Here is a 25,805-nt window from a genome sequence, read left to right on the forward strand (position 1 = left end):
ATATCCAGCGAGCCTAGGTAACTTCATGAGTTTGGCTAATTGCTAGATTGAATGGTTTAGTTTTATTTGGATCAATCTTTATTTGCAAATTAGAGTTCCATTGCAGCATGGATTACTTTTATTAGATGCTATAGAACAGTGCATGTTAGAGCACTCTTTTGAGAATGACTGGTTTTAATTAGGATCTTTCCACTGATAATTAAATAACAGTATATATTTGATCCTAAAAAAGGCGCACAGAACAACATACTAAGCAAAAGCACAAAACAAGCGAAATCATGTCAAACGCGGGTCATCAGAAAATGATAAACACACATTCTTTTTAACTTCTCATGTACTCTTGTTGAATCATGTTCATTGATTTTGTTGATTTATTCAATTTGATTGCCAAATATTAAGGAGAGATGAGAGAAGTTAAAAGAGATGTGTAAAAATCCACATATCAATAAGTGGAGTAGGAAGACCATATATGCCCGTCACAATTACTCTTAAAGCTGTTAGAACTTAAGCCCAAAGGAAGAGCCCAACCCAAAAGACTAGCCTGATAGGTGGGAGAGCCCAAGGACTTAAATATAACTACACAATTGCTTGTGTAGCCGATGTGGGATCGTAACAAAAGCTAGAAATTGTTTCGCTATTGACGCTTCAATCCGTCCAACAATCAACTTAACTGTTTCTTTTTTTTATTTTTTATTTTATTTTTAAAGGACCAGCTCAAGTCACGACAATCCATCATTCTAGAGGTCAAGAAGACTCACAAATGTATTTCAGATTTTTCCTAATCACATATTAGGTCACCATGGTCCATATCTCTATCTATATGTAGGTTAAGGATTTTATTATGAAAAGATCCTTTTTTGGTGTCCATATAACATTTGTTAACAATTCAACATCAATATGACTCCATACGCGATAAAGATAGGTAAAGATAGGTCAATTAAGTGCTACCTTAAAAAAAAAGCAAAATAACTTAATAATTGTTTTCACAGATGGCTTAAAAGTGTCAGGCCTGGTTTGGTACTGAGGCGATTCTGAAAAAGTGGGTATAAAAAAAAGCCGGAGTTTTTTTGTGTTTGGTAAACATTCAGCTTTAGGTTTTTTTTCACAGTTTTGGGTGAAAAATGCCAAAAACACAAAGTTGCAAAATCCAGCTTTGAAAAACTAGTTTTTTTTTTTATATCTGTTTTACATAAAAGTTTACCAAACACTATAATACTGTTTTTTTTTCTTTCCAAAAACACTTTTACAAAAAAGTTCACCAAACACTCTACTACTTTATTTCATAGCTTATTCTCACAGCACAGCAGAAACATCTTTTTTTTCAAAGTACAGCAATATCAAACCAACCCTTATAATCCCTAACTTGAAGATAAGAAAGTGTCTTCTTTTACAAGTTAGGGACCAAAATGTTACTTGCTCTAAACAAGAATGTGTAAAGTCTAATCATCCCCATTTCTAACACAACTGATATTGAGAGTTTGGAAATTGAACAAAACGATCAAATGCTGTAATGAATGCTATTAATTAATTAATCATCTGAAGTACAGACCACTTATGACTTGGGATAACTTTTTCCTATTCATTTGTAGCTGGTTTGGATTTTGTTTATTTGGTTGCCTTCTTTCAGGCTTTTTTCTTTTGGGAACAATGATAGGAGAGGCTTAGAAAGCAAATAATATATTTACACTTGAAGGGTGACTTGTATGGTAAGGGTGTGTCGTTCGGTGACGTCTCATGCCAATACTACAAGAACATGCATTGGTCTTTCGCCACATGTCTTTGTATCATTAGCACAAGACGTTACTGTGATGCTGTATCCATATCATACAAGTTGCTCTCTTGCACTTGGTACACAACCCTGGAACCGGCACTATTTGTATCCACTTTGTCATCTACATATACCACCACAAAATTGAACACTCTCGGGCTTTCTCAGTCAATCCTTTAGATCTCTTCTCCTTAGCATCTAATAAACATGTGCCATACTATCATTACTCATTAGCCAACACCCTGTCAATAATGATGAAAACACGTCTACATAATTTCACATATACAACCTTACCTAGCTGCTATCAATCAACGAACACCCATATTCTCCGTGATACACGCCTCCATAATCTTCCTCAGTAAGATTATATGTCCATTTCAACTTTCTAAAGAATCTTTTGGCTTTTTCTTTCATGATTTACGTAACATAATCATGTTCATAACTTTAAATTGTTTGTATTAGTACAACGCATCAAGAGTCTTTTTGTATTAGTACAACGCATCAAAAGTCTTATCCCATGTCCAAATTTGAAGCCTTTCATTATAGTTTAAAACGCGTCTTGATTTTTTTTTTGGATAACAAAACACGTCTTGGTTCCTTCTATTGTCAGTTAGTTTTGAATTAGATGCTTTAATGCTGCTTCACTTGTTTAACATAATTGACACGTGAGCGGACGAGCTGAGTGTATAAGTAATAATTGCGTATGTATTATTAAGTATAATCAAAGTAGGTAAAAGAAGCTTTGAACCAATTTGAAAAATGGAAGAATACAACAGAAAAAGGTTATCGGTCATTACCATGATCGTGTTACACGTCATGATATAAAACTTGTTAAATAAGAAACGATCATGTACAACTAACAAGTGCTTTCACAAACCATTCATTCATGCGTCTCTTATAATTTAGATGGTTTGATGATAATATTCGTTAACCAAAATTAACATGAAGAGCAAAGCCACTTGTTTCTGCATACCTACAGGCCGCAAACACAAAGATCATCAAGAGAAACTGCAGGATGATCGGTCGTCTCATTCCAGCTCTCGTCGAAGCCGCAAGAGTAGAGGACATCATGATGGTGCAACGGCTCCTGGTGGTGGTCAGGTTGATGGAGGCACCACCACTGCCTCCGCAGCCGCAAGCAGTGATGTTGGTAGCGCAGCTGTTGTAGTGATGACTGCTGCCCACCTGTCTATTATGGATGGCGGTGACAGTGGTAGTGGTCATGGTGGTGGTGATGGCGGTGGTGGCGACGGTGGTTGATGACATTGTAGAGTTGGTGCTTTCTTTGTGCACTTTTGTTCAATTATTGCCTACAATTGCATCACTATTTAAATTTTTTTTTTATTTGTTTGAAAGGAATTTGGGAGGTATCCTTTTGTGTTTATTGTACTAGGATTGTTTACTGCGTGCGATTGTGAAGTTTTGCATTTGAATCATGCATGGTGCCTTCGGTAGCAAATTAATCTGTCTCAAAAGCTTTGTTAGGCTGATCTTCAAACCATCAGTTATTGGTTGCAATTATCGAAGTCTGACGCAGTGTGACATAGAGAAGATCAATCAATGTTAATTTTAAAAAACGAGAAATTTGGGATCCACCACAAAGAAAGAAAAAACCTCAAAATTTATTGATTCATAATTGATAAGATAACAAACCTAAAGCCAAAGAATCTTATATACAGTGTATCTTAACCTAGAAGCCCTTGGAGTCGATGGTTTTTTTTTTTAAACAAACAATATATCTACACGAAAGGAGAGAGATAGTCTCACAATGTGTTAGCAATTATGTTATTCAAATTTGTTTTTAACGAGAATCAAATCTAAGACATCTCACTCACAAGTAAAGAGAAATATCACTAGACCGTAGTACTAAGTGGCAAGTCTATGATTAGAATCAAACAATTAACAAAATAATGACGTCCATAAAACTTAGAACCCTAATAAAACACTAAAAACGATAAAATTTGACTACAAAGCCCATATATCACAGCAAAACAGTGTGCTTAATGCGCGTCGTCATCACTTCAACAACATATCATGTCCCAAATTTGACACCAAAGCAATGTGTTTGTTGCCCAATTTGCGCCTTTCAACTTGATCCTCAATCCAATCCGCCATATGATCTACATCAAAGCTAGATTGCACTATTATACTATTTTGATCACATCTGATGGTTAAGATATGAACATGTATTTGCACTTTAAAAAGGCCTCCCAGAAGAAATAAAACCAAGCTCACCAGCCCAAAACAAACACTAACAGTAAAGGCCCAACAAAACTCAATCCACCAGCGACCAGCAACACATACATAAACCCAACCAAAACGCTTTTGCCTTCATCTCTCTAACTCGGCACCACACACTCTCTCTTAAAGCCCTAATCTTTAACCCTAAAAAATCCCCAAATCTCATCATCTCCTTCTCCCCGCACGTACAGCGATGGCTCTAGTGAGACCCGGATCCGGAAACCAACCCCCAAAGCTCCGATGGGGAGAGCTCGAGGAGGACGACGGTGAAGACCTCGACTTTCTCCTGCCGCCGAGGCAAGTGATTGGGCCCGACGAGGACGGGATCAAGAGGGTGATCGAATACAAGTTCAACGAGAATGGAAATAAGGTCAAGATGACGACCATTACCCGGGTTCGGAGACTCGCCCAGGCCCGGCTCAGTAAGCGGGCCGTGGAGCGCCGCTCCTGGCCCAAGTTCGGGGACGCCGTGCACGAGGACGTCGGTGCTAGGCTCACCGTGGTCTCCACCGAAGAGATCTTCCTCGAGCGCCCCAGGGCTCCTGGTAAGCTTTTGAATTCTTCTTTTCGGGGTTTCGGTATTAGGGTTTTTAATTTCGGATTTTGAGGAAGATTATATGGAATTTGTGTGAAAAACTACATTTGGCTAATTTGGAATATTTCCCATGAGATTTTGATCATATATTCCTCTGTTAGTATTTGCGATAGACATCTATTAATCCTTTAGATTAAATTTTGTCTAAATAAATTTTTGCAATTGGAATAAATGAAGCTAAAATTGAATTGTATTTGTTTTATTTTGTTGTTTGGAGGAAGGAGAGTGGAATTTTAAATGGTCGATACGAATAACCTAACCATTACTCCCTTGCTTTTATCTTGTTTAATGGAAATGTCTGTTTGAGGCAATTGCTATGTCTGAATGAACAATGCTGGCTTGGTGCATGAGTCGGTAGACTGTCTAGCTGACCATCGGGATTGGTTTAAATCTTATAACTTCGTACGGACACGTTTGCATGTCTAGTTATACGATGTAGATTTCTAACCTGAGATTGTGAGTATGTTTAGTTTAAATCTTATAACGTCATCTGGTTCCATGCTCGAATCCCCTAATTAGGTTTGTGGAGAGGTTAAAGGTTGTTTTAGTCAAGAGGCCTACTGTTATTATGGTTACTTTCTCGGATATGATATAGTTCAAATTTGTTGGATCAGTTTGATTTTTGAAGTTACCTTCACTGGCCATGTGATTTTGTTTTGTGGATGATGCATTGTTGACATGGGGGAAAATAGAGGAACTATTTGTTGATGCCCTCATATATCGCATTGCATCTGCGGCTTCTCTGTTATGTCTTTTGTCAGAGATTTGTTTGATTTTCTCTTGATATAGAATAGATTTATTTGCTATCAGTCGATGCCAATTGGTCATGGTAACTGGTATGTTGGGTTTTCTGATTATTATGTTCTGTATATGACTGAACAGGTAGCAAAGCAGAAGAACCAAAGGCTGGAGGAGACCCTCTGTCTCAACTCACAAAAGGAGGGGCTGCTCTCAAACTATGTAGGACTTGTGGTAAGAAGGGTGATCACTGGACTTCACATTGCCCGTATAAGGATCTCGCCCCACCAAATGAAGGATTTAGTGATAAACCTCCTACATCAGAAGTAGTGCCTGGAACTCCTAGCACAGGTAAGTATGTTCCTCCAGTCCAGAGAGGAGGTGGAGACAGAGTTGGAAGTGATATGAGACGAAGGAATGATGAGAACTCTGTTCGTGTCACCAACCTTTCAGAGGACACACGTGAGCCTGACTTGCTTGAACTTTTCCGGCCTTTTGGTGCTGTTAGCCGTGTTTACGTTGCTTTGGATAAGAATACTTCCGTTAGCAGAGGATTTGGTTTCGTCAACTTTGTGAACAGGGAAGATGCCCAGAGAGCAATCAACAAACTGAACGGGTACGGTTATGACAATCTCATCCTCAGGGTTGAATGGGCTACACCGAGGACAAATTAGAGCTTCCCCCACCCCCTCCTTATCGTTTTCTATAAAGATATTCGCATTAGGAATGTTTTGCAGGATTTTGGTCCTATAATGTTCTGTTCAGATGCTTTGTTTAAACCTATGTTCAGGATTTTGGTGCTCTTGCTTGTAAGAGTACTAAATGAGAAATTAATGTTAGTTGTTTTCAGCTTAAAAATTGGTATGCCTGAAAATTTTGATTGTCCTTGAAACATTTTGGAGATGTGCCTGGAGATCGTAGGTTTACGCTGCAACGAAAACCGTTGCTTCTGCTGAATAAACTCGAGGGTTCGAGTTTCGTACACAATTCTTGCATTAGTGAACAAACATTCCATGTAAAAAAAGGAGAATACAAGAAACTCAATAGCATATCATTATTTTTTCACAATAGGCTCCTGCTATCAACATTTTTCTTAGTTATTCTGTAAGCACCAGGTGCCGATTTCTTGTTAGGATAGGATTGTACTGGAGGAAGAAGCGCAAACAGGGAACTGGATCCCAGAAGAGGCAATGGGTCGGAAGCTCGGGGGAGGACTCATGGCCGAGGTAGAAGACAAGAGACATTCAGACAGACGGAGTTGGATTTCCGCTCGATCGGAGCTTGCAGAATCTGCCGGAATTGTTATGTATGGCACGACAGGCAATTTGCTGTACCAGGAACCTTCCATGGTCAGTTGCCCACCGGCCTTATACCGAAGTATCGCCCTGTAAACGAAGGGTATGAGGCCCTCCATCCGAAAAGCGTATGAGAGCCGGAGAGGTGAACTTTTCTTCTGTGGGGGAAAGACTTGGGAGTGGTTATAAGCAAGAGGAGGGATGGATTATGGATAGAGTGTCCGGTAGAATGTCATTTTCTTCACGCCTAAAAGTGACCCAGTGAGGTAAAATGAAAGCTCATCTCGCCCACTGTTGGAATTTGGTGCATTGGTGGATATTCTTTCCACTTCCAATCACTGTTTTCATGAGACTTAAAACTTAGAACCTCTTTTTTTTTTTTTTTTTTGACAAGAAACGATAACGGTATTTTATTGATCATCACAAACAAATACAAAGGTGTCAATTTGATACATTGTTTCATTGATCAACACATTGATCTGAAATGAATTTGCACAAACAAGCGATTAATTAAAAGGAGGCAGATTGTCTGCCCTCCTGTTTGGGGCCCTTCTCATCCCCTCCTATTTTGTGCGGTCACTGTTAAGCCACGTCAAAATAAGAGGGGATGATAAGGGCACCAAAAGAGAATGGCAGACAATTTGTCTCCTAATTAAAAACCCCTAAAACAACTACCACAAATAGGGCTGGACACGAATCGAGACGGGATGGGTCCACCAAATTTTAACACAGGAACCGGACATAACCCGACCCGTTCCTTTTTTTTTTTCTTTCTGTTCTCTCCTTCTTTATATCTCCCGACGAGCTCGTTGGAATGGCGTGATCTACTACCACATGCCACCAAATCTACGACGAGATCGACATCCTCCGACGACGGCGACAAAGTCAACATCACCGACGACACCATGGGACCTGGAAAAGCTTCGCAGCCATGAGACCTGGAAAAGAGGGGTTGGTCTTCGACGAAGTAATCAACAGCGTTAACGACGCCGACTCCTCACTCCCTCTCCCACTCAAACTCGTCCACCGTTTGGTTTTGGAACTCGTCCTGGATGCTGTCTAGCTCTTATCTGCAATCTGAATCATTGTAAATCCCTAATTGCGCGAAGATTCCAGAGAGCTTCAAATGGTCGGGGACGATTTCGCTCCTGAGGCTGTCAAGCATGGAGCAAACCTCGCGGCGGAGGGCGTCGTCTCTCGGATCGACGAGCAATTTTGTGGTGCTGCGGGAGCACTGGGTGCGGAGGAGGGAGATGGCCTACTCGACATCGTTGTTTAATTGGAGCTCCTTGACGGGGAGGTTGTCAAGCAAGGTGGAGAGGTCGAGGGTGAGCTTAGGGAAAATGTTGGCGAGGGATTCTGTCGAGGAGCCACATCCGACTCCCATTTGAAAAGTCCTCGATGAAGGTCTGGATCCTCTGGAGTAGGATGTAGAGCTCATGAAAGCAGAGGAGGGCGGAGAGGGAGAAGATGGTGGTGGAGCTCCTGATGATGTCTTCGAAGATCAATTTGGGGGTGGAAATCGGTTCGGGCTGGGGCCCCGTTTCTTCCAGGAGTTGGACCCGTCCCGCCAGCCCCGTGTTGAATTTTAAAATTTTGGACCCGCCCTGAACTGCTTAGACCCATCCCGATCAGCGGGTTCAGGACCCGTTTGCCCACCCCTAACCACAAGCACAGGTGCACTAGTACAAATTTGTCACAAGACCGATAGATGTAACAAAACCTATACCAGTGCACACACCGATCTTCGCTAATGAACCAGGCCACACAACATCATCGCTAGAGGATGAGACCATATAGAGTTACCTCTGAAAGATGAGACCATAGAATTATCGCTCAAAGACAAGACTACATCATCGGCCAATCGCTGAACAAACTCAAATTTCTTCAGCAAAGACTAAATATTGGTAAAGCACGGACAAAAACAGGAGACTCTTCTGTATTTCTGTACGCAAAGACATTTATTTCTTTGTAGCTTAATCCACATGCAGAGTTGCTGTCTCACTATATTAGTAGTTAGCATTATAGTTTATGAATTGTCCAACAGTGAACTGTGAATGATGGGGACATGGGACTATTATATTATCAATATCTATTAGATATATATGCTCTGTGAAATTAGGTTTAAAATTTTCAGAATCTTTGTTTGATACCGTGTCCTCCTGCCTTTTTAACAAGAGATTTTTCAGTGTGCTTTAGGGTCGTTCGAGTTATTGGATTCTCATCAATGTTTGAATTACTCAAGTAGACATTCTCGCTTCTACTTCGTCCACTGTCGCTTGCACAGTTGCTTTCCTAAAAAAAATGATCTAATACATAAAGTGAAATAATACAATTGGTTGGAAACTTAAAAAATAGATATACATCTTTTCTTAAAACAGGTCATTATGCAAAATGTGGACCTATAATCTAAAGTTTCAATTTCTTCAGGGCGGTACTATCCACATACTTCTTTTTACCTTCTCGTCGGGTGGAATGAATTGAAAATAATCAAATGATACAAATTAATAAGAAATGGTGAGAAATGTAAAAATAAGTGTGTGGATACCATCACCTTAGCACCCTCCCTTTATTCTTGTTTTAGTGAAAAGTTCAATTTCTCTTGTCAATTATTCATGTATTTTATACAGATGACTTAACCAGTTCATAAACATATTTTTCTTTCACAAATTATAAAATTCGAATAAATATTTTTTGGCATCGACAAGTAGTAGGAAATTCGAACGTAAATACTTTTTTAATATCTGTACTGATGAACTACTATACGTTTGTTGAACTTAAAATCTTAGAGAGTCAATTTCAGTCACTGTGTCGATTAACCCCTAGACGTTTAAAAATTAAGAATGAACTGCTAGACTTGTTTAGGCGCCTGCCTAGACCTGCCTAGGCACCCACTTAGATCTTGACTCTCACTTAGACAAAAAATACATCACTATCATTTTGCATTTTTTATATAAATTATAAGAGACTTGTTGAATACTTGGATAAACACTTATCATATTATGTTTCCCCATGTTTTTATTATGTTTAATACTTTGTAATTTATATATCATTCTATTTTAATTTATGTATTCTAATACAATTTTATTTTTATATGATATATAATAAGTTTACTTAAATCTGCCTAGGCGCTAAGCCTCAGTTCGCCACCCAATTAGTGCCTAGTATCTTTTAGAATCTTGATTTCAACACACATTTGTTCTCCACATTCACACGCTATACTTATTTCTGATGGTTAGATCGAATAAAATATATAAAAATACACCAGCGAATAAGATAAATTAGCAAAAAATTTTATACAATAAAAATTAAATTTGATTATTTTCTAAGATTTAGAAAGAAAAAAAAATACCACTAAATCAAAAGCAAGTTAATTTAAGTTGATTGACTAAGAGATAAGTGGCAGAATTATATGAAACTAGCCTTTCTGCATGCGCTCACGCGCGTGCGAAAGACATTTTTTTTAATCACGGCGCGCTACGCGCAACTTGCGCATTTTAGATGTATTTATATGCAAAAATTGGTTCAATATATAGAAACATAAAATAAAGGCGATTATAACCTCTAATAATACATGCAGGAATTTAAAGTATTTTATCTAGAATATGTAAAAAAAAAAAAAGTAATAAATAACATAGAAGATCCTTATAATGTAGTTGCAATTAAAAGCTAAATAAAAAGTATAAAAACAATCCAAGAACTTAAATTGACCTTGATACACTTGACAGCAAAACATATCATAAACTCATATCGTTCTGTCATGTTGAAAATTTAATGCTTTTGGTTAAAATCAAATATTAGCATTATTTGTAATTGAATTGCATTAAAAGTTGAAAAAGGGAATTAAACATTAAAAGAAAGAATATAACATTATGTTGAGGGAAGCAAAATATCTTTGTACACAACATTTCTTGTGAAGACTCCTTCATGATCGTGTAATTCTCATTTCTTTACCAAAACTTTTGTTGTAGACGCTGAAACTCCTCTTGATAAAGCCACGTACAATTGTCTATGACTGAATACGTGATTTGGTAGCTAAATACCCATATTTGGTATTGTCTGCCCTTGTGATTTATTTATGGTCAGTGCAAAACTCAATTTCACTAAAAACAGTTTTCTCATCATTTCAAATGGGAGTCCTGCGCTTTATGTGGTCTTTAAAATATGAACAGGTATACAACTCTAAAATATGAAGACATTAATTCCTGTTCAAATCACTGACGGCAGCTGCGATTCACAAAGGAGAACATCTTAAATAATCTGTCATCCTTTTCGACTAAGGAATTTTTCAAAACTTCGACTTTGTATTCCCAATCTTTATTTACAAATCTGCAAAGAACAAAGAAAATGGGTATTGCTGAATGAACTGCAGTTAGAATGAAAGATTTTGGATGCCAATATGAGAGTTAAAAGATTTTGGAGTGAGAAAAAAAAATGGAATTGTAAACTACTTTGCGAAGAGAAAGAGGGTTTCTTTCCTATTTAAAATTTGGTGATGCAGGAGGTGGAAGTGGGTATGACTCATGTACTTGTGGAACGGATGCTGACATCAGCTATTTGTGGGAAATGTTTTTGCTTCACAACAAACTGATTCAATTCTAGCTTTATAATCTCCGGCAATTTTTCAATTAATAGTTAAGCATGGTGTAGGTTTTGAATTTAATTGGTGATGGGTAAAATGGAAAATGAAGACATCAATACGGTGAATTTGAATCACTGGCGAGACATCTCCAATTTCAGAACGGAAATTTTCACAATTTGCAGTTTAATAAACACTTATTATCCAAGACTTGAAAGTAAATGAACCAAAAAATTAAAAGATAAAGCAATTAAACGTAAAGCAAGTAAATGCTTGCAAAAATTAAAAGATTAGGCAATTAAATGGAGAATTACCCTTGGAACTGAAAAATTACTACAAAAGGTTTGAAAGTTACACAGTTAGATACTAAAAAGGAGAGAGATGAGATGGACTGGGAAGGCAAAATTAAGATCGGCAATGGTTAACAACCTACTCCCTTTAATCTTTGCACTGTATTCCTTGTTGGATTGTTCCAACATTGGGCAAGGCAGGGGGCACTGGTTCTGCCATAATCGCAACTACACAATCCTATCCATCAGAGCGGTTTGATAATGCTTCCATGGTTCTCATGCTCCACGATTTTTTCATTCAATCGTATCCATCAGATCAAGATTCCCAACTACACAATCTGTTCAACCAAAATTTAATCAAAATCTACTCATCTCTATTAATCCCAAAACAAACAAAAGCAAATAAAAGGTTAGATTTTGTTTGCATATAAAATTAAAAGTACCTGCATTAAACATCCACGTTACGAAGCCGAGAAGGGGATTGAGTCAAACCATTGACAAACACGATCATCCACAGAATAGATTATTGACCCGTTGAAATGTATTTTTCGGTGGTTTGGCAGCATAGTAGTTAAACAGAATGACAAATTCATGATAGAAGCCAGTAAATGAACAAATCAAGCCAAATAAAATATATCAAAGAAATAGAACAACTTATAGCAAATATGTTGTTTGAATTCATTCTGAAGACTGGCTTCTCCTTCACATACTCGAAAACAAAACCTATCTAATAATCTAATAATCCAACCACAAAAATGCATATATACTGATTTATATACATTCACAAACGAATATGTACACTGATTAGGGTTTGCATAACCCCTAGAAGAGAAAACAGAAGCTTACACCCCGATTAATTTCCTTTGAACACCTGGAGAGAGGAATCACTGCAAATTCCGCCGTATTCAGAATTGCACACTTTCATTCACAAATCGCAAAGCAAGAAACCGAAAAAACTGAAAGAAAAAGAATCGAGGACACGAACGTTGGTTTCTACCCCCTTTTATCCCACGTTGGAGTGTGGCAATCTCCAAAATCGAGCATCAACTCTTAGTATCAGTTGCAAAACTGAAAATTTTGAATTTGTATATGGGAGTGCATATAAAATACCGGAGTGGAAAGCCTATCAATCATAAAGCGACAAATTGTAGAAACATAAAAGAAAGCAAATATAAGATCACCAACATCTTACATGGAACTTGGAAGCATCAATGGGTGGACTTCTTCTTATCTGCATAATTTTCGTAAAAAAATAACAATGAGAATAGCAAATCAACCATGAATGCTTGGCGTTGGATTCATGGAAGCAAAATTGAGAACGTAAACGAAATCATTTAAACTGAAACGAAATTAAACAATGCCAGTACTCCATGCATGTGTTTTCAATTCCTCTATCCTATTCTTGGATTGCTGTGTGGACCATGATTGGGAGAGGTGGGGTATCATTCGCTCTTGATGAATTGAGTTGGAAAAGAACCCCAATTGATGGAAAAATTTGTAGAACGTGGAGGGTTAATTTTTTGACTTTGAATCTCACTTTCGGCAGTTAAATCTCTTTTCTGCAAAACTTCTTCTGTTTACCCCGGGGGGTTGTATTCAATTGGGATTTTAAGGGATTTTAATTCTTTTAATGAATCTAGGGGTATTCAATCAGGATTTCAAGTGATTCTCTGAAATTTTAGGTGTATTCAATTAGAATTTTAAGATAGTTTATTAAAATCCTTAGAAATCTGGGTGTATTCAATTAGAATTTTAAAGAAGTTTATAACATTCCAGGTGTATTCAATTAGAAATTGATTTTAAAGAATTTGAGAAAGTTGAGGAATTAGAGAGAATTAGAGAGATTTCGTAGTGTATTTTAAGCATCTACAAATCTCACATCTTCCCATGAGATTTCAAGGGAATTGAATCAAAATTTTATATGGAATATCTACAAATCAATTAAACTCCATAAAAATCCATGGATTTATAAATCCATTAAAATCTCTCACATTCTCAATTGAATACACCCCCTACAGCTTAACCCACTGGCTTTAATCCAAATTTTTATGACAAAATTACCCTTGCGAATTTGTTTCTATTATTTTCGGGCAGTTTTGATTTTTTTTTTGTTTTGGGGTCTTTTTTGTCTAAAAATTTTTGGTGAAACCTTGAGACACTAAACTCTCATTCTAGCTTTCTAATATTAAAGATTTGGAGATGCTGCCTTACCCCCACTAATTACTGCAAGCCAAGTGATTCTTTCCCAAGTAAAAATCAACTCCTCAATGGGTAAAATATATATATATATATATATACTTTTTTTAAACAATCGATATTATCTACATTAAGGGGAGGTGATAAGTTTATCCTCATAATGAACTAGCAATAATATGGTTCAAATTTGCCTTTAACGAGAATCAAACATAAAATCTCTCACTTATCATTGAAGAAAAGTACTACTACTAGACCGTGATACTAAGTTGTTTCAATGAGTAAATATTAAAAATTCAAATTTTCATATGCAAAGAGATGCAAAGAGGGTAAATTGGGTAAACCACAGAAAGAATCAGAGGAGGAGCAAAACTCCAAAGTGGCAGATAGACGTTGTTTTCCAAAAAAAAAGAAAAAAAAGAAAAAAAAAGAGAGGTGGCAGATAGACGTGCGCACTCTGAACTCCGCTCGTCAGCTCCGCTAAGGTTATCGTATATAAATCCAACGGGGCCCAAATATACAAAGACCTCTCCAGATTCCTATTTGCGAGAGACAGTCTGTCTCATCTCGCCTCGTGGGCTGCTTCTTGTAACTCTCCTTCTTCTTCTTCCTCCGCATTTTCTTGGGTTCTCAGATATCTGCTTCTTCTGCCCCCCAGAAGCTGCTTTTCCATGGCTTCCATTGTTGAATCTGGCTGGAGGGTACTTTTTTTAACAACCCCTTTGGTTTTATAGCTCAAAGATTTCACTTGGGGTTTATTTATTTATTTGTTTTTTGGACCAAGGTTTGATCTTTTTGTTGGGCATTGGTTGCTTTTGAATTGGAATTGCTGTGTTTGTTTTTACCCGTGTGTGTGAATTTGGTGATAATGCTGGCATGTGGATTATGATTGGTGTGATGGGTTTTTTATTTTTTTTATTTTGTGTGTGTGTGTGTGTGTGTGTGTGGTGGGATTGGTGTAATGATTTGATCTGTATGGTGCATTTGAGTATTGTGGTTATTGAATTTAGTAATGAGATCGCTGGGTTGTTATTTTTTGGATTTCTTTTGAGGAATATGGATTAGGGATGGTGGGGCAGCATTAGGTGTTGAAAGTTGATTTTTGGTGAGGATTTTGGAGATATTTAATTAAGAATATGTTTCTTCGCAAAGAAGCGGGTTGGTGTAATTTATGGTCAAACATTGTGATCATATATTTGAAGCAATGTAATTAGATTCAAGTGTTATTATCTGTTTGTGGGATAACGCAATCATTTGATGCGCCTAGTGCATTTGATTGTCGTTACTGTTTTCAGGGTGGCGGGGTTATTTGGTTTTTGGTTCTCTTTCAGTTGTCAATTTCTGTCCTTTTTCCGTTACAGTGACATTAGGGAAGCATTAGATGTTCAAGATTAATGCTGCGGTGGATTTGGAGGCACATTGTTAAATTGTTAGGATTATGTTCCTTCAAACATAAGTGAGTTTCACGTAGGTTGTGTTCAAACAGTGTTAGCCCATGATGCTTGGATGTGAAGTAATACAGATTGAAGTGGAATTATTCTAACTTCCTTTTCATTAGCTCACTAACTACCTGGAGGTATATGGACAGAGAACTGATACATGGGCAGAGAATTCAAAAGGAGACTCTGTTTCTCTATCTGATTGATCTTGTAATTAGCTGCTATGGAGATCTGACTCAGAAAGTTCTGTTAATCTTTTTTTTTTCCCTTCCTGTGGTTGATGGTGGTTTAGTTTTGTGGGTGTGTGTGTTTGGGGGGGGGGGGGGTGGATTGAGAAATAAACATTTTTTTTCATAGGCGCTGATACATTTTAGGTAGACGGTCCTAAAAATCATCCAACCTGTATGTCATGCAAGTTCAAACTTCATTACTTTTTCTAGTATATATTGGGCTACCGAGAACATGGATTGGGAACTGAGTCTAGGTTAATAGCAACACTGTTCTTAGGTAGGTATCATTGTACTCTAGATGCTAAATGATAGAAATTACTTTAATTCTTTTAACTACCTTTGGTGTTTACTTTTAAACATGGTTCCTTGGTTGTTTGTTGCTTTTATTGCCATGTCTGAATTTTCGAACCATTGGCGAGCGCATGAAAACTATAAGCGTTCCCAAATGAAAGGAAAATGTAACTGATTTCTCTTGGGCAGCTCCTGTGGTCTGCGATGATGAATTTTCCTACTTCATGCACCTAATGGTCTCTACTGTTATCTTATATTTTCTTACTTTTTTGAGATTCTTCTATTTTGACTTTGCAGTATCTGATCACAAATTTCAACGACTTTCAACTGGCATGTCTAGGAAGTTTCTTTCTCCATGAAAGTGTTTTCTTCTTATCTGGACTCCCTTTTATATATCTTGAGAGGGCAGGATGGCTGAGCAAGTTCAAGATTCAGGTTCATCTCTCTTCACTGAGCTCATAGATATGATTTTTTAGATGATGAAGTTTCTTTCCCTTTCTCTAAGATTCATCTGGTTAGTGGCGTTTGTTGGACATGTTTTTCCAGCTCTGTTTAATATAGCTTCCTTAAGGAAGTATTTAGTTTGCAATTATTTGGAGATTGTAGGGACAAATGTGGTCTGGACTGTAATTTTAGCTGAAGTCTAAATGATTGGGGATGGTTGGGGTTGCGTGAAGTTAGAATTGAAGGTGATGGAACAGCGCAGTTGGGTGGAGTTTATGTTGTAGGAAGAAGTATGAGACCAAGGCTTCTTACTGGGCCTTATTGCAGCTGTCTCAGCTTTTGTCCCTTTGGGGAAGGGCTTAGGGGGTAGGTGATGCTCTAAAGGTAGCCCCTTATACAGAGGATGCAGGTCTTAAGAAAATATTGACATTTTATATATGTGAATCTGTGATTAAGAGAAAGGATTATGGTTATTTTTAGTAGGTGTAAGGGGAGGCATTGTATATATTTTGTTTTAGGCATTTAGCTAACAGTGGTCTATGGGTGGGGTGTAATGGGCTATCTCTTTCTTTGATTGGGGTGACTCAGTTTATAGCTAGTTTGGTGAGTGAGCTATTATTGGGTTCAAATAGTCGAAGTGCCACGAAGCAAAATAAAAGTTATGTGTTTTTTGTCTTTGTGGATGGAGTGGAGGAGCCGATGTTCTATAGTGGAGGTAAAGGCACATATGTTAAGAAGGGATGTTTTAAGGAACTAGATGAGCTATTGCTACTAATTTTGCAGATTCATAACAGTTTTCCTTCTCTTTAATGCTTCTTTGTTACCTTCCATTCATACAGCTCGTGTACGAAGGTGCTGTCCCCTTGGCATTTCAGCAAAATCTTATCAAAATAGTGCCATGACTTGATTCTAGTTTTGTGCAGACAAAAAATAACAGCCCTGCAGCTCAGGAGAAATGTATTACTCGCCTAGTCCTGTATCATCTTTGTGTCAATCTGCCAGTTATGATTGCTTCATATCCCGTCTTCAAATTCATGGGCATGCGGAGTAGTCTTCCATTGCCGTCCTGGTATTTTCAGGTTCTTTATATGCTAGAGCATATTTTCTCAGACATCGTGGAGTTTGATGCCGTTATCATATGACCCATTTAGAATTAACAAAGACCGTAAACTTTTCAGTTTCTGAACAATTTAGACTTTTAAAATGCTTAGTTCTGTAATTCTGCATTTGATTTGGCAGGAAAGTAGTTTCCACTCAGATCATTTTCTACTTCATCCTTGAGGATTTTGTATTCTATTGGGGACATAGGGTTCTGCATACAAAATGGCTGTACAAGCATGTGCATAGTGTCCATCATGAGTAAGTGAGAGTTATAAGTAACTTACTCGGTGCTAAGAGTTTTGAATGTTGTCATTTATGAGTTGAATCTTTGCAGGTATGCTACACCATTTGGACTGACTTCTGAATATGCTCACCCCGCCGAGATATTATTCCTTGGCTTTGCCACCATTATTGGTCCTGCCATTACTGGGCCCCACCTAATTACTCTGTGGTTATGGATGGTACTTAGAGTGCTGGAGACTGTCGAGGCACATTGCGGTTACCATTTCCCATGGAGCCTCTCAAACTTTTTACCTTTGTATGGAGGGTGAGTGTGCTTTTTTCACCACTTGGCCATTTTAAGCAATGTGTATACAATGTATTTTTCTCTGTTTGGTCATTTGTAGCTGAAAATGTTTCTGCTTTCATTGTACAGCGCTGATTTTCACGACTACCATCACCGTTTGCTTTACACCAAGTCTGGCAATTATTCATCAACTTTTGTTTACATGGACAGGTACATTTTTAGCATGTGCTGCTTAGGTATCTCTGAACTATTTAGTGAAAAGGAGATGGATCAGTTAGGGAAGAATTTCTTTACCTTTTCTTTAACAGCTGTTTGTTCAATAGTTTAAATAAGTATTTTAACAAGGATAAGTGTTACTAATCTAACAAGAAACCAAATTTTGTTCATTTTAAGAACGTTATTGTTATGACTGACGTGCTCTGTTGCGTATTTATATTTTGCACTTTCCTAATATACCGTCAGGGGTGTGCTTTAAAAATGTTTTAAATTACAAGATGAACTGGCTCTCAACTTCTTTTTCATTGTTCATATTTGTGCGGATGATGTTGTTAGCCCAAAGTCTTACCGAACGGTTAAACATTGAGACCAGTGATGCTTCCAGACTCTGGCCATGAAGTATGACTGGTTTTAACCCAAATGATCAGTCATGTTTTATATCACAAATTAAACCAACAGATGCCACAATGCAGCTGAAAGTACGCTAACCATCTCTTTCTACTATACTTTTCAGGTTATTTGGAACTGATACAGGTTACAGAAAGCTGAAAGCGCTGAAGAAAGCCGGAGTAGAAGATGACGGCAAGGAAATGTGATGTGGGAGCCAGAATTTTTATGAACTAACTGGACATGAGTAAATCGGTTCTTTGATTTATGGGCAGTACTGAAGATGTTTCTGTGTCTGTCCCCGCCTCATCGCGTATTCCACCGCATTTTTGTGTTTGATTTCTTTCTGATTTAGAGCTTATGTTAGTGTGGAATCAGTGGAAATGCTTGATGGACATTTGTGCGCTCCTTTTTCTTACATGAATGAAGAAGCTGCCCTTTTATTCTTTCCTATTCTTTCGGTTCGATTAGGAGCCTCCAAGAAATATGATTTATTGAATCATTCAATGATACTTTGGAGTAATTTATTTTTTGGCAACAGACGCAAATTTTGATGAAAAGATTTCCAATTTCGCGTGTTTAAGAGAACGAGCTATTGTTTCGCCTAGAAATTCTACTGTAACATAAATACGTAAGAGATTTATTATCATACAAAGAATGCACTTATTTCAGTTTGGATTCAATGTGCTCATCATCTGGTAATTTGGAAAACTTTTGTGTATTATATCCTACAGAGCTCCTTAATACACTTGAATTCAATGGTTTGGATGTACGAAGCTTCACTTTAAAAATGGGGATGCCTATTATGTTATTAAGAAATTTAAATCAGTCTTCATGTTTATATAATGGAACTAGATTGGTTAACCCAAATGACTAATAAAGTTATTGAAGCTAAAATACTTATTAGTAGCAACATTGGTTATAAAGTATTTATACCTAGAATCGTTCTTTCAACAACATAACACAAATGACTTTTTATTTTTAAAAGACGTCAATTTTCAATTAGACCATGTTATATCATGACATTAAATAAAATTCACAGACAATATTTGAAACAAGTTGGATTATATCTTTCCTAACCTATATTCACTCTGCATTATCAAGAGTTACAAATAAGGCCACAAAATCTTAATAGACAATAATAAAGAAATACTAAATAAATATAAGCATAATGTATAAAGATATTCTTCAAAATTTTATGGCAGGTTGAACTTTATAGATGCATTGTTAAAAATTTCAATATATTTGACAACAAATTACATAATATTACACATTTGTTTACTAACAATAACATTTAGCACAATGAACATAGTTCCAATCTGCAATTTGGATGTCTTTCAATCTGGCAAAAAAAAAAATAAATAAATAAATTAGAGTTCACGTGGGCAGAATTTGGAGATTCAAACATTTCAACTCGACAACCAGTTCTCTAACTTGCACATCATATTGGTTGATGCAACCAAATCATTCTCTCATACTATTTTTATCTATTAACTTAATACCTTTCTTGGTGAGCCATGCTTTAAATCCCTCACAATCCATCCTCAAGTGCTCAGAATAATTGCAATGAAAACATCTTTTAAAGTGAGGCTTGTTAGGTTTAAGGTCAGAACTAGTGGTGGCAACATTACCCTTATTAGGTTTGGTAGAACTGTTTGCATTCTTCTTGGTTCCAGAAGTTCAACCGGACTTGAAATTCTTTGTTTTGGCTTCCACTTTTCTGAGTTCTGAATATCAGCAACCTTTTTCTTGCCTTTCCCTATCTAAACGAGATTCACTCTCACCCCTATCTGAACGAGATTCACTCACTTTTTTTACTTCTTCATCACCTCCTCCTCTTGGCAACAAATGGAAATGAGTTCATTAACACCCCAAGTCTTATTTTGAGTGTTTTAGCTCACTTGTAACTACTCATAGCATTGAGGTTGTTGGCAAGGTTAACCAACTTGAGGAAATGTAATCTAACACTTCCAATGTCATCATGCTTGGCATGGATGAGTTCTGATAGGTAGACACCAGTCTCGACGTTATTTGACCTCTTGCACTTTTCTTCAATTTTCACCATAAACTCATTTGCCAAACCGCATCTTGGAATGCCCCCTCTTATGTGATCCTCCATAGCATTTTGCATGATCAAAAGTGACGTTTGATTTGCTTTATGCCATTTGACAAATTCCTCTCGCTGTTGACTGTTGCTATCAGTATTCAGAGCTGAAGGTTGTGGCTGTTTGAAGGTAATATGATACTCCAACATGCCCAAATGCATCCCGATTTGCTGCTTCCAAGTTTTGAAATTGTTCTCATCCAACTTTTCAATATTAATGAGATTGAGCAGATGTACAACATGATTTGCAAATCCACAAGTTTGTGAAAATTAAGAGAATCATAGCTACATTGTCACACTAAAGTTAGGGTGGTGCTATCTACACACCAATTTTTACCTCTCACACACCCTTCTCAATTTCCGGCCGTCGGATCGAATGAATTGAAGAAGATCAATAGACAAAAATTAAACGAGGGTGTGTGAAAGGTAAAATGAGATATGTGAATAGCACTACTCTAAAGTTATATAACCAATCACACCTTTGAGCAAATATATATATGAATGAATTACAAGTCTTGCATAGCCAAGTATACAACGCATAAGCAAAAAACATCTTTAGGCAATAACTTTTCACAGAAAAGAAATTTCATGTCAATCATGTCATTATACATTAGTTTATAATGAACCCAATAGACAAATTTTTTTTTTTTGGAAATAAATATACCTATTTATGTATATAAATAAAAAATCAGTCATTTAAGCTATAGGTAAATAACTCATTCATTAGTCGATTAGACAAAACAAAATTAGGTTTCCATTTTTATTCATTTCAACAAGCAACCAATTCATTATCTTGTTGACTAGCCAGAACTCATTGTCCAGTTATCAAGATAATTTTGACTAGACGAAAAGCAATAATCACCGAATAAATGTAAAAAACAAAACACACAAAATTATCGAAAATAAATGCAGCAGCATTTAAACAATACGATTCTGATCTTTAAACAAGTTTAAAGTTTTGATTGACTGACTCTGACACCACATAAAGCATTGCATGGACACCCTAAGCACTATCGAAATTAGTAAAAGCCATTACCCACGCTATATGAATATTAGTTCGTCTATCATAAGTTAACCCTAATCAATATTAGTTCGTACCTGCAGAAGACTCATCAAGAATGAATTCAAACTTTGTGTTGGAAAAATATAAACGAAAGTATTTTAGAGATTTGATTTGATTTGATCTAATTTTCCGTGTCTTGTGTACAAAAATTTAATTTACTTAGTTATTTTGTTTTATTATGTGAGTAATGCCACGTAGATTAAACTAAATGATGTGTCACCAATAATAAATAAGCACGTTAATAACACTTAAGTAACAATATAATCATTAATTTACATGTCATTTAGTTTACTTAATTTAATTTACACGTTTAATCTTCCTAACATTATCCTTTATTATGTAGGTTTCATTATTCTCAAGGAGTTAGGTTTACTTTTTCATTTGGTTTACTTATTCAATTTGGTTTGTATTTTGTACTCTTATACCTCCTCAGGAAGAAGAATAAAATTAAAATTGTATTTGAAAATTGTGACAATGTAAAAGAATACTAAATTTATTCCTCAACCCTTTAAAAAGAAGTGCGCATTTGAACAACGTTAACTGAGAAGAACTACCAAAGACAGTGCATATATTGACTATAACCACCCAACAGTTACACCTAATAGGTTATAACCATCTATTAACATAAAATAAGCTCAATTAATTTGTTTTTTATAAATTCAAAACTAATATCTATTTAATTAATTTTCAACCATCGGATCGGATGAATTGAAAAAAATCAAAGAACAAAAATCAATAAAAAATGTTTAAAAAGTTTAAAAAAAAAAGTATGGATAGCACACCTCACCTCTTTGTTCAATTACTTACTTACACGTCAAAACACATATACATCAACCATAATTTGGTTTCACACGCATTAAGAGTAATACGTTGAACGTAACTTCTAGCTTCTGTCGGTTTTAGGAAAACAGACTCCATTAAAAACGACTACAAACACAAGGCAAGGAAGCTTTCCATTCTGTCGGCTTATTTTCCTTAATTTGCCGAACAAACCTCTTTCTTCCCTTTTTTTTTTCTATAAAAATGTTCCAAAAAAAAAATAAAAAAGCTAGACTTTAAACTTTCGACTCCAAAATAATTAAATAAAAAAATAAAGAAAAAGCTCCACGCAACAAGCAGCGCAGACGGTCTACGTGTTGAGTCTCAGGTTCACCACGACGACGCTCACGTTGTCAGCGCTCTGCCTGGCCAATGCCAACTTCGTCAGCAGCATCGACGCGTCGGAACATGCCTTGTCCGACGCCACCGCCGCCTCCGGCCCTGCGCGCTCGGCCGCAGCAGCGGCCCGTTCTCTTCTCAGGCACATTCTCGCCACCCCGCACGCCGTGTCGTTCGACACCACGTCCCAGAGCCCGTCGCTCGCCAAGATCAGACACTCGTCCTCCACAGTTCGATCCGTGATCGTCACCTCTGGATCGCAGCTCACGTACGGCTTCAAGTAGTTGTCGCCTGCAAAAGAAACGACAATTAATATACTGTCGTAAGAAGGCCGTCCCATCAAGGTTTTTGCTTTTTTTACAGTTTTCCGTACCTAGGGCTCTTGACATTGCCAAAACTCCGAGAACCCGTGGGCCGTCCCAGTATATGACCCGCCCACCCGCCTCCTGGATCCGATTCAACTCATCGGGGCGATCCGGCTGTTACAGTAACAAGAAAAAAAATAATTGACGCAGGTCCATCGAAATAAAGTGGACTCGCATGAATTCCACAGCAACCAAACAGAACATAAACAATGCGATGAAGCCAATTGTAATTGACCAATTGACCTTGTGATCAACAGAGAGGGGAAGGGCCTTGCCGTCGCGGCAAAGCACAGCTCTCGAGTCGCCGCAATTGGCCACGACGATCTTATCGGGAGAGACGACTGCTACGACGGCGGTGGATCCGACAGCCTCGGACTCCGGAGTTTGAAGCTCGCAACGGCAATTGCTCACTCCGACGCCGCCTTCGCGGCTCCACGCCACCACCTCCTTGTCCATCCGCACGAAGCTCCGCTCCATCGCCGTCTTCCATTCCTCCATGTTCTCCACTTCCTCCTTCACCAGCTCATGCATCCGCTCTCTGCATTTCGTCGCCACCTGTAAAAATACAAAACGACGAAATTATTTTTAAAAATGCAATTAATTCAAAAGTCGTTTCAGGGAAAAAGAGACTCTGGAGTCGTTTTAAGTACGTGGGAGCAACCGTGGCCGTCGTAGACACCGAAATAATGCAATTGAGTGGTGGCGTCTCTGATGCGCCGGCAAAACGAGGGGTGTACAGACACAGCGTCCTCCATATCTCTACGGCGGCCGCAGACGGAGGCCAGTCCGTACTTCGGGAGCTCTCTCAAAGCTTCAGGGACGTTCGATGACGAGGACGCTCGGAACTTCGTTGACTTCTTTTGACTCGGGGGGATTTTCTCTTCGTCGGAAGAACCGGAGAACTGCAGGGCGTTTTCCAACTCGCGAGAAGCCGACGACGTCGTACGTGATGCGGCTTTCTTCCGCTTCTCGGAATTGTCCGGTGACTCCGGCGCCGGTGGGGCCACTCCGGAGACGAATTTGCAACGTCGGATCTCCATCCTCCTCCGTCTCGCTGCTCGTGAACTCGCCTCGCAGGGATTTGACGACGCGTCGCTTTCACTCACTACTCCGTACCAGATCTCCGCCATTTCAAAATTGCCAATTCATGAATGCTGGAAAGTCGGAGAATTTTTTAATTTTATTTTTGAAAAATATATTGAGAAAATGTTGCAAGAGTACGCTCGCGCGCTCATGAGTGAAGCTTATAAAGATAGAAGTTCGGTGGGTTCCCGGGCCCACCCCTAGCTTTTTAGGGTTGAAATTTTTTGTATTGTGTCGAAAACATTATTTAATATATTAAATGTTAATATTTTTAATATTAAATTATTTATATTATGACCTTTGTTATACTAAATCGTGTTTTTAATATCTTACTCGATTTACGTAGAGACATGCAACTCTAGCTTCTCTCTTGCCCGAAGTCGTCTGGGGCAGACGGGCAGGGAAAAATGGTGCGTGATGTAGTGCTCTTCTTACTGAGGAGTATTCAATTGCGATTTTGAACGGTTTTAATTATTTTAATAAATTTTAGAGTATTTAATTAAGATTTTAAGTAATTCTTTGAAATTTAAGATGTATTCAATTACAATTTTAAGATAATTTATTAAAATTTTAAGAAATCCGTGTGTATTCAATTAGAATTTTAAAGAAGTTCATAATATTAGGGGGTATTTAATTAGAAATTGATTTTAAAGAATTTTAGAAAGTTGAAGAATTAGGGAACTTGAAGAGATTTCGTAGTGTATTTTAAGCATCCACAAATTTCACCTCTGCCTATAAGATTTCTAGAGAATTGAATAAAATTTTTATATAGAATCTCTACAAATCAATTAAACTCCATAAAAATCTATAAATTTATAAATCGATTAAAATCTTTCAAATTCTCAATTGAATACATACGTAAATTTTTGACCGTCGATCTTGTTATATAGGTTTTATCTTGTCCGTCAAGACCAAACACGTGTACCTAACAATGCGGGAGGGCGGAGATACGTGGGCGAATCAAAATCCGACAGTCAAGAAGGGAGTGAGCTTGACACGTATGTGGTCCACTGCGCGGTCCCCCTAGAGTTTTCAATCCATTTTCCGTTCGACATTTCAGTACGTGTAGCCATGTGTCCTCTTCCATCACGAAATAGGGTTTTGTTTGATTAAAGTTAGTGATGACGCATTTTTTATCCCAAATAGTGGTTCATGTTTTTCGTTTTATATTTCAAACTCATCGACATCTAATCACTTAGTTTTGCGTCTCTAACATTCTTATTAATTTTAAAATTTTTAATTATGAGTAATGTTATTCATATCATATTTTTATACCACATTTCTATACCATTTTAGGTATCATCTGATGTAGAAAGTCATATTATTTGAAAATTTTGCAAAATCCAAGAAAATAACGGAGAAAGACTCCTCGTATACGACACTCATCATTTAATTAACTAAGTTTTCTTAATTATTAATTTATTAAATAATGAACTAAATTTAAAAATCGGATTAATTCAAATAATGTGATTATTCATATCAAATATTATCTACGAAAATATGGTACAAAAATATGGTATGAATAATATTACTTTTTAATTATTGATATTCTTTAAATTTCAGTTTTAAAAGTAGTTTAGAATGCAAAAAATTCCTTAAAAAAAGTGTAAAAGCAAATAAGAGAGAAAAGGATCGGCGATTTCTGGGTCGGGTGCCGGAGCGGTGCGACAGCGGGTTAGAGAGAGAGAGAGAGAGTTGC

The 25,805-nt window shown here is 37.3% G+C and overlaps 3 protein-coding genes and 1 long non-coding RNA gene across 5 annotated transcripts; 2 read left to right on the top strand and 2 right to left on the bottom strand.

The window, feature by feature from the left end:
* Nucleotides 1-4,097: 4,097 nt before the first annotated feature.
* On the top strand, nt 4,098-6,200 carry LOC126590726 (uncharacterized). The gene is made up of 2 exons (XM_050256223.1): nt 4,098-4,554; nt 5,487-6,200. The coding sequence occupies exons 1-2, from the start codon at nt 4,203-4,205 to the stop codon at nt 6,014-6,016; spliced, it is 882 nt and encodes a 293-aa protein (XP_050112180.1). The 5' UTR covers nt 4,098-4,202; the 3' UTR covers nt 6,017-6,200.
* Nucleotides 6,201-10,208: 4,008 nt separating this feature from the next.
* On the bottom strand, nt 10,209-13,022 carry LOC126588726 (uncharacterized). Of its 2 annotated transcripts, XR_007611575.1 has the most exons (3): nt 11,950-13,022; nt 11,646-11,844; nt 10,209-10,966 (listed from the first exon to the last, which is right to left on the bottom strand). It is a non-coding gene; the product is annotated as an uncharacterized LOC126588726 (long non-coding RNA). The 2 variants fall into 2 exon arrangements; XR_007611574.1 differs by lacking the exon at nt 10,209-10,966 and having other exon boundaries at nt 11,507-11,844.
* A 1,161-nt stretch (nt 13,023-14,183) lies between these two features.
* On the top strand, nt 14,184-18,779 carry LOC126591318 (methylsterol monooxygenase 2-2-like). Its single transcript, XM_050256969.1, has 7 exons — nt 14,184-14,400; nt 15,957-16,094; nt 17,027-17,172; nt 17,343-17,462; nt 17,539-17,751; nt 17,860-17,940; nt 18,461-18,779. The coding sequence occupies exons 1-7, from the start codon at nt 14,371-14,373 to the stop codon at nt 18,540-18,542; spliced, it is 810 nt and encodes a 269-aa protein (XP_050112926.1). The 5' UTR covers nt 14,184-14,370; the 3' UTR covers nt 18,543-18,779.
* Nucleotides 18,780-22,274: 3,495 nt separating this feature from the next.
* LOC126591522 (probable protein phosphatase 2C 24) lies at nt 22,275-24,230 on the bottom strand. Its single transcript, XM_050257227.1, has 4 exons — nt 23,674-24,230; nt 23,267-23,578; nt 23,032-23,137; nt 22,275-22,949 (listed from the first exon to the last, which is right to left on the bottom strand). Exons 1-4 carry the CDS (start codon nt 24,151-24,153, stop codon nt 22,630-22,632), a joined length of 1,218 nt encoding a protein of 405 aa, XP_050113184.1. The 5' UTR covers nt 24,154-24,230; the 3' UTR covers nt 22,275-22,629.
* Nucleotides 24,231-25,805: the final 1,575 nt, after the last annotated feature.

Source organism: Malus sylvestris, chromosome 11 (assembly GCF_916048215.2).
Source record: "Malus sylvestris chromosome 11, drMalSylv7.2, whole genome shotgun sequence".
Classification (NCBI taxonomy): Eukaryota; Viridiplantae; Streptophyta; class Magnoliopsida; order Rosales; family Rosaceae; genus Malus; species Malus sylvestris.

What these genes read in the sequence shown, in the direction of transcription:
- LOC126590726 (XM_050256223.1), top strand. Translation starts at nt 4,203, where the DNA reads ATGGCTCTAGTGAGACCCGGATCCGGAAACCAACCCCCAAAGCTCCGA. An exon ending in CGAGCGCCCCAGGGCTCCTG is followed by an intron (nt 4,555 to 5,486) that starts GTAAGCTTTTGA and finishes ATGACTGAACAG; the next exon opens with GTAGCAAAGCAGAAGAACCA.
- LOC126591318 (XM_050256969.1), top strand. Translation starts at nt 14,371, where the DNA reads ATGGCTTCCATTGTTGAATCTGGCTGGAGG. An exon ending in TGAGCAAGTTCAAGATTCAG is followed by an intron (nt 16,095 to 17,026) that starts GTTCATCTCTCT and finishes AGTTTTGTGCAG; the next exon opens with ACAAAAAATAACAGCCCTGC. An exon ending in GTGCATAGTGTCCATCATGA is followed by an intron (nt 17,463 to 17,538) that starts GTAAGTGAGAGT and finishes GAATCTTTGCAG; the next exon opens with GTATGCTACACCATTTGGAC.
- LOC126591522 (XM_050257227.1), bottom strand. Translation starts at nt 24,153, where the DNA reads ATGGCGGAGATCTGGTACGGAGTAGTGAGTGAAAGCGACGCGTCGTCA. An exon ending in CCCTCTCTGTTGATCACAAG is followed by an intron (nt 23,138 to 23,266) that starts GTCAATTGGTCA and finishes TTACTGTAACAG; the next exon opens with CCGGATCGCCCCGATGAGTT. An exon ending in GGCAATGTCAAGAGCCCTAG is followed by an intron (nt 22,950 to 23,031) that starts GTACGGAAAACT and finishes TTTCTTTTGCAG; the next exon opens with GCGACAACTACTTGAAGCCG.